The 8,516-nt window shown below is 41.2% G+C and overlaps 1 protein-coding gene across 2 annotated transcripts; it reads right to left on the reverse strand.

Moving 5' to 3' along the window:
* Positions 1–288: 288 nt before the first annotated feature.
* LOC133931483 (GTPase IMAP family member 8-like) lies at positions 289–3,384 on the reverse strand. Of its 2 annotated transcripts, none has more exons than XM_062378372.1 (5): positions 3,275–3,384; positions 2,501–3,184; positions 1,395–2,108; positions 919–1,119; positions 289–830 (listed from the first exon to the last, which is right to left on the reverse strand). In XM_062378372.1, the coding sequence occupies exons 1-5, from the start codon at positions 3,297–3,299 to the stop codon at positions 625–627; spliced, it is 1,830 nt and encodes a 609-aa protein (XP_062234356.1). In that variant the 5' UTR covers positions 3,300–3,384; the 3' UTR covers positions 289–624. The 2 variants fall into 2 exon arrangements, with proteins under 2 accessions (XP_062234356.1, XP_062234355.1); XM_062378371.1 differs by having other exon boundaries at positions 1,374–2,108.
* Between the last annotated feature and the right edge of the window lie 5,132 nt (positions 3,385–8,516).

Raw genomic sequence — 8,516 nt, forward strand, 5'->3', positions numbered from 1 at the left:
AAATTACATCACTTGTTCAAAATGGCAGTTCCTATATACAGTTGATATACAGGAACGTATATGTAAATATAAAAATAAATATATTATAAATCACAAAATCCCTCTTGTGTCACTAAATCATTCAAAGTAAATCTTGACACTTCCATTTGCGACGTAATACAACTTTTGGTATATTATACCTGCTCTCATATGTAACCTTTGGTCATTCTAATTTTTTAACATGGACTCTTGATATGGGGACTTATTTTGTGTGTAAAAGTGTTTTTTAATCTATTTTGTATACTGGTATGTTGTTTTTATGTTCTTGACTTGCCTTAGGACAACGGATGAAAATTAGCAATTAAGCTAACTCCGGCATATTTATATTGATGCTCTGGCTGACATATTGATTAATGTGCACTGTCCTAATCAAGTAAATTAATAATAATAATAACATTTATGTATTATAAAACATAATAAAAATATAGTTATATGATCTACTACATTGCAGTACTATTGAAACACATTTATGAATCAATATATTCTATGCTGGTCAGCTAACAACAATCAGACGTACAGTCATCGCATCTTGTATTACCCAGTGTGACCACAGTAACCTTGAGTGTGGGGTGATATCATTTAATCTCATTGATACTTTTTAAATGATTTCTTCTTCCACTTAGTCGTCCCTCCAGTTTGTTTCTTAGGCTGAAGAACAAACCTCTTTTTCCCATGTTTATTCTCTTTCTCTGCCTTACACTCTGATGTTGTATAGCGGATTTCCAGCCATTCCAGCACTTTATCTCTGGATTTCTGCAGCTGATCAATATCTGCTTCATCGTCTTTTTTGTCTACGGCAGGAAATAAAAGGTTAACGTCTTACAAAACGGATCAAGAGAGAACATATATGTGCCTTGGGTAGTTTTTTCCATCATTCACCTGCACAGAGCTCGTGGTGTAACTCCATCGAAGCCTCCTGTCTGCTCCACTCCCTCTCCAGCAATCCCTTCATGTTCTTCAGAGAGCCAGAACATGTATCATCTTCACTCTCAACTTCTAGACCAGCGTCATCTTCATGTTGGTGCCCTGTCGCTGCATTGTCTCTCGCTGGATCCTCAGACATCTGCGTGTCTTTTTTAACTGGTTAGAAAAATGCAACAGTCTGGTTAAGGGATAGAAGTCATTTAAGATTCTGTCTGAATATGCTGAATAACATTAGTGTTTGACGCAGTCACTCCCGGGTAAAGGGCTGCATAGTAAATTTACACTTCAAAGTTGAATTGAAAAAGTTAACATCCATTTTGGTATCCTATGCAAGCTCAATTTATAATTCAAAATTCTGCCATTATATCTTATTTAATTTGGATAGAAAATAATGTTCTGTTAATGCTTACAGGTTAATGGTATATCCATACTTTCGTATTCCCAGTTTGTGCGATTCCAGGCGATGTTGAGGTGCTCTCTGATCTCTTTGGCTGTGTTCTCATCATTTTTCTCACTAAAGCTGTCGCCTCCGTCTCTCTCAGCTTGTGGATCATCATGTGTCTCACTCAGGTAGAAAGTGCTGTTTCCCGCCACCATCTCCTCCATCCTCTTCAGCAGCTCTGTCACCTGATCATCGGCTCTGCTCCTGTTGTCCAGCACGTGATACCTGTTTCCACATTTCTCAATGAGCCGGCGGAGCGGCTTTCCTTCCCCTTCAATGTGCTGCTCGATTGTTGTCTTCCCCTGAACGTCCCCGAAAGTAAACAGCACGATCACGTGTCTCCACACTCTGGGTCCGAGCAGCCTCATGTTCTCCTCGGTGACTAGCCTTTGTTCCTCGGTGAACGACGTGTCGAGTGGCACTGCCAGCAAAATGACATTCGGTGCAGGCGAGCACAGCGACACAGCGCTTAAGATCTCAGACTTCATGTCAGCGGCGTTGAATACAGCTGCGAAGAATTTCCACCATCCAGGAGTGTCCACGATGGTGACCTCTCTTCCAGCCACCTCGCCAATTTGCTTTGAGACTCTCATGGTCCGGTCACCAGACTGAAACACTTGAGCTCCCAGAATCCTGTTCCCAGTGGCACTCTTCCCGGAAAACACCCAGCCAACCATCAGTATCCTCAGGTTGGGCTTTGGCTCTGTGTGAGAAGACAACTATTAGAAATTGAATCAATTGAAAGTGCAATCCTTACCTCTGCCAAGGAGGCCATTGGACTGTTGGATCTTGGTGAAGGAATGTGCTCTACTGAGTGCCAATCTTCTTTGGTTCTAATTTTTTTAAAGAAAAGCTCGAAATATTTTCTTAATAGTTGTGAATAGACTGACAATGTGTTTGAAAGACTTGGTTTATAAACTTTAAAATTTTCAACAGGTTGTCTGACCTGATGGTTTGTTAACGTGTAAGCTCATCTGCCTGTAAAGGTTTGTTGCCATTCACAAAGCTGCTACGATGTTATCAGTAACAGAGAGATGTGGCCAAACTAGTAAAACAAGAAGCATGGATTTTGAGAGCGAAACAAATCAAACTTACCTAACAGGAGACCTCTGAGTGTTTGCCTGCGTTGTTGTGACTGCTGACATAACTTCTCTGCTTTTTCGTCCACCTTTTTCCTGCGCTCCTTCACACTTTGCACCAGCGTGCTCTGAACTTCATAATGGTTTCCTGCCACCACGGCGTCAATCTTCTCAAACAGCTCTTTGACTTTCGCGCTGTTGTCTGCGCCTTCGTCGCAAAGAACATGATATCTGTTACCACAGGTCTCCAGGAGCGACTTCAGCGGCGCCCCTGCCTCTCTGATGAAATCCTCAATGTTCTTGTGGCCTTGTTCGCCTCTGTGGGTGAACACCACGAAAGTGTGATCCCACACCTTCTCACCGAAGAAATGCTCCAAGTGCTCCTTGGTTGCCTTCTTGTGTACCCTTCTGAATGGCTGCTCGGTATTAATCACCAGGATAAATCCATGCAGTGCAGGTGGACAGAGGGTGACGCTGAGAATCGCCTCCGTCCTGACAAGTTCTGGCGTATCACAGAGTGTATATCCTCGCAGCCACCCGGGGGCATTTACCAGGGTCACGCTTCTCCCGCATACCTCTCCCACTCGCCTCTCAGCATCAAATGTTGCATCCGCTGCGTCAAACGCACTTGTTCCCAGGATGATGTTCCCAACGAGATATTTGTGGGAGCTTTTTGATCCCAACATAATGACGTTCAGCTCTGACACAAAAACAAGGAGACAGGAATGGTGTCAAAGATAGAAGTGTGATAAATGATCTCGCATTCATTGACTTTTTTTCTTTGACTCACCTTTGGCTGGCGTCATTTTTTCCATGTTTTCTGAAGAAGGTAATTAATAGGACTACCGAGGGGTTTGATTTCCTTTGTGCGAGCCGAGCAGGGACTGCACCTCACTCTAGTTCCCTTCAGTGGTTGAAAGCAAAAGCATTTCGATGCAGAGGATATCTGATACACTGTAAACACGCCCTGCATACTTTCACCTGTGAGCTCATTACTTCCTCCTTCTGGTTGTTAGAATGAGTATCAGCAGTTTGTGGCATGTTTGCGGCATATATAAATCATATTTATACATAATTATATAATTGTTTGCAAAATCTACTACTGGTATCAATTAGTTGATTGTTTGGGTTTCATTGTCAAACTGCTGCATTTTGTGTTGCAACAACGGCCATGAATAACACACTTTTCCATGTGATGTTGAAATCGAGATGTCCTGTGCATGTGTTTAGGAGATGAGATAATCATTTGAATGTCAGCTGTTGTTTTCCAGCAGCTCCGACATTCACGCTTGTATGTTGCTTAACTGGTTGGTTCTGGTGCCATTCCAGGATCCAAAGCAGCTTTTGAGTGTCAGGCTCTATCTGCTCCCCCTGCCAAGTCGCTTGCATAATCAAATTAATAGCAACACACAACCACACACACACAAACACACACCAACAACTGCAGTTTGATTTCACTATTAACACTCTGCTGTTTTGCCTTGATCAACAGTGTGTGAGCAGAAGGAGATCTGCTTTCAATAGACGTTACATCTTATACCAGTGTGCCAGTGAAAAGGGGGGCACATACAGTAGATCCTCCCAACATGACCAGTAGGCCTTCTAAGTCCATTCCATCTGTCCTAACAATTTTTCACGTTAATCCAGCACCGTGGAGTCAAACACCGCCGTGTGGTATTAGAAATCTAATCCTTCTCAATGATGGTTGGAATCGAGCCGTCACAAATGGGTATACAGCACTTTACGTGTATTTAGATGGCTGTTGTCGTCACTTCACCTCTCAGAAGGAAAGGTGATACTTAAAAAGGTAACACATCTCATTTAACTCAGGGCCTCCATGATGTATATTTATTACACACACACACAAACAAGTGTACGTGTAGGATGACTTTGCAAATTTGGACCTGCTGGACTGGTTTCTGCTTCAGCACATGCCTGTTTGTGTCTTGCAGCCTGTTGCTGCTGCTAATAAAATGTAACATATAATGTATATATATATATAAATATATATATATATAAATATATACATATACACCACACATCTCCACTTCCCCCCGCTATCAGAAATGAGTAAGTCTTCGCAGTAGTGGTTGAGGGATGGAGCTGTGGGTGCAAGGTCCAATCAGTACAAGTGCTCAACAACTCACGAGTCAGTGGAGATTTACAATTCATAGGAAAGTTTCTATTACTTTAGTATAAACTTGTTTACTTTAGTGCATCAAATGAGTAATTAAAGACCAGACTCATCAGAAATGTACTTGAACATACACTGCACATCAATGTAATAAGAAATGCATACCTGGAAGAAAAAAACTGTGTTTGAGAAATATTTATTTGATGTGTTCTTCAACTTTTTGGTTTGGATACCTTAAATATGGAGGAGGTGGGATTTATGACCTTTACTGCAACCAGCCTCCAGGTGGCGATCAGTACACTTTGGCCTCACTTTTTGTCTCTACAGGGCTTTAATGTTGTGAAATGTTACACCATTTATAATTGCTTGTACGCTGCTTATTGATGCTAAATGGGGGTACAGGGAAAGATAAAGAATATTTTAAATATGCTTTAACTCTTTCTAGATATTTATTATTGATTCAATTTGAGCGGCAAAAAATACATCTGTATTCAACCACTCGGGGCTCATCCTGGTGGGACTCGATTACATATTAAATTAACTTTTGTCTATTTGCTCCAAGTTAATAAATGAGGACATTTCAGTTCTTTATGTCGTCTTTTGTCCTTGTCTGACAGCTGTGTGTCACTGTTGAGACATGCAAATGAGAGTGTGTTTTCTTTGCCTTTATTTTCAGGAAAGAGTATCTCACCATCAGAAAAGGTTAATGAACAAGCGGAGAGTCCAGTGCCGAATATAAACAACAAATTGTAGGTCACAGGAGGGTATTACAAGATGCCTAATGAGTCCCTGGCATCTTGATAGGTGTTTTGTTGACTTGTATGGAAGAGACTAAACGTCCACAGCTGAGAACAAATTGCGTTCGGCTGCTGAAAACCAACAAGAAAACTTCCTATGGGAATTTCCTTTGTACTTCCTGAAGCCTTACAGGGGAAGTTCCCATTGTTTTCACTTTGTTTGACTATTGTGGAAACTTTCTGCAGACTGATGTTTGTGTGCCTTCACATTTTCATCATCCCTCATCTTGAAGTTGTTTTTCCAGGACTACAGGTGGAGCAGAGACACTGGGAAGGTTCTCCACCTGCTTGACTCTCTAAATGAACGTGTCTCCAAACCTGTAACTGCACATGTACTCATCCGCAGACACCTTTCTGGATTTAACACATATTTTTGCCATGAGCTGTACAGTCGGTATATGTCAATCACAGCTTGACTCAGCCCATTTTTAATAGCATCCAATAACTCAATATCAGAAACATAATCACACCAGATCAGTGTGACTGTCTGAAATTACAGGAACCAACTTTTGAAAAACTGTTTCTTGTACTTTTGATGCAGTCCATGTTCCCTCCTCTGACATGGAGGACGCAACTTTATACACAGTCTGTGTTAGTAACACATGTACACAAATACAAGCATTAATTCACATGCGGACTAAGGTTAAAATGGTCAACCTTATAACCGTAACCCTTCTAAACATGAGCATTCCAGTATAATCATTGTTACATTATATTAGCATGCTAATATGGCTATACATGTTTGTTTCTTGGTAAAGAAAAACATCTGAAACAAATTGAGTTACATTGTCTTTCACTTGTTTGATTTACCTCGCTCCCTCCAGCCTTTCAGCCTGGTTGCCGTGTCTTATTCCATTAATTGCGGTGACTTGTGACCTAACTGACCCCACATATGTTTTCTGGAAAATCTGTGACACTGTCATAGTCCGTACTGACCTCAACCCGAACCCAGACGGATTTTCAAAATGTCAGTTACGTCTCCTGCCTGAAAACAGTCACCTCAGCCGTTCACTTGTGTTGGCGTATGTCTTTTTCATCATAGAAAAAGATTAAGACATCTCAAAACTGTCCTATTCAGAATAAAAGAGCATTCTGTCCTCTTCATCAGAAAGCCTTGCTCAAGGGATCATTTCAAGGAGAAGGGCGTGTTCTTGTTATTTCTTGGAAAATGAACAAATAAACATTTATTGCTGATGAATGAATTGCCTGTAGGTCCCATGGGACGCACACACTGAGAGAGCTAGCATTACAGCAAGGCAGCTGGTTTACCATAACATGATTAAACAATACCTACTTTGGCCTCTTCAGTTTGCTGTTAGTATTTTAGTTCAAATATTTATAATGCCTGTTTATGTACAATTCACTGTGTTACAACTTTCCTTCCCCGAATGTTGCTTAATAGACAGATTTGGCTGTGTAGGTAGGCACATTGTTTGTTGATGTGGGCAACAAACAAACATGTCTGCAATAATCTGGACACATCGGCTCACCTGACCTGAAATTGGGTCATTTGAGGCTAATGATCACAACTCTCAACTCTGAGCTGCAGCGCAGACGCAGCCAGACCCTGGGATGAAGAACAACCTTGTTTAATCTGAACAGGAATCAGTAAAATGGAGGGAGGAAGTTTGAACGGGATCATTCAACACAGAGTTGTATTGTTTTGGCTTTTCTATTAGTTATGCAGTTTTGTATAATGCTGCTGTTGTGTAAGTCCAGACCCAGATTCTGATCCTCTTAATATCACCCAGAATTCCCCATCATGGGACTGGCTATTTGGTGGGTCTTGCAGCTGCCAGACGGACGTTTTGCCTTGCAACTGCGCACACACACACACACACACACACACACACACACACACACACACACACACAAACACAGACACACACACACACACACGGTTTACACTTAAAAACTAAATACACAACATCCATGCAGGAAGGATGTGTTTGTTTGTTGGAGCGTTCACTGAAAAGGGAAGAGGATGGGAAGAGGATGGAAGTTAAACGTTGATACATCTTGCAACCCTAAACTCAGAAATGTGTGTGTGACTGTCTTTGTGTGAGTGAGTGCATGCGTTTGTTGTTTTTTTTTGTTATCTCTTTAGGACGTTTTCCAGCATAAACATTGACCTTTCCCACAACCAATCACATCCTTTCTCCAGGAAAAAAAACACCAAATTCCCACCAGGAATTTCCTCATATAATGACTTGGAATTCCACAAGTGGTTAAACCTGTTTGGGTTTAAGGCACTTATGCTGCAATGTGTAGCATTAAAGAGCATTAGGACCATATTATTGTTGAAAACTGAGGACTATAGAATAGGGAGTTATATAAACGTAGAATGGGGCCATGAGTTCGTTGTCATTGGTGTGAAAAAATAAAGGAGAGAAGTCTCGAGTAAAGAGAAAGAAAGAAGATGTTATAAACAAGAGAGGCATCATAAGACCTTGCACCAAACATAATGGAAGAAGGTCACGCTTAAATTCTTCAGCCTCCCTCTTCTTCTTTTGGTGACAGTCAACTATTATTCCTGATCCATCAGCCTTTCACGCCGTTCTGTCTGTCCTTGGAGACAAGCGCTCTTGGGTAAATGCCATCTTGGATCAGTGGAGATTAAAGGCCAGTTTTATTGTTCACCAAGGAGCAGTTAGCATCGCATGTACACATGTTCCTGAGATGGCTCCTGGTGCTCTCCCTCTTCCTCTGTAGAACTCAGCTACCTCAGTGTACCCTCTCTAGAAATAATGAGATGGAGAAAGAAGTTATGCACAAATGAGATCACCTTTGATCGGTGCTGTCTGAGTCTCTGTCTCACTGTAATAAATGAAACCTTACTTTGATGGAAAGAAGTGAAACATTTTCAGTTTTTATAGAAGCAATAAAACATCTTAAAATTCAATCTGTTTCTGTTTCTATCCATCTATCCTTCAGGATGATTACTCAAACTCACCTAATTGATTTCCATGAAATTGTGTGCAGGGGTGGGGCCAGACTCAATGAAGAAACCATTACATTTTGGAGTGGATCCAGATAAACAGGTTGCTCCAGGATTTTCTTTTTTCACTTTCTTTAATCTGGCGAGAAAGGACATTAGTCTT

The sequence above is a fragment of the Platichthys flesus genome, chromosome 20 (assembly GCF_949316205.1).
Source record: "Platichthys flesus chromosome 20, fPlaFle2.1, whole genome shotgun sequence".
Lineage (NCBI taxonomy): Eukaryota > Metazoa > Chordata > Actinopteri > Pleuronectiformes > Pleuronectidae > Platichthys > Platichthys flesus.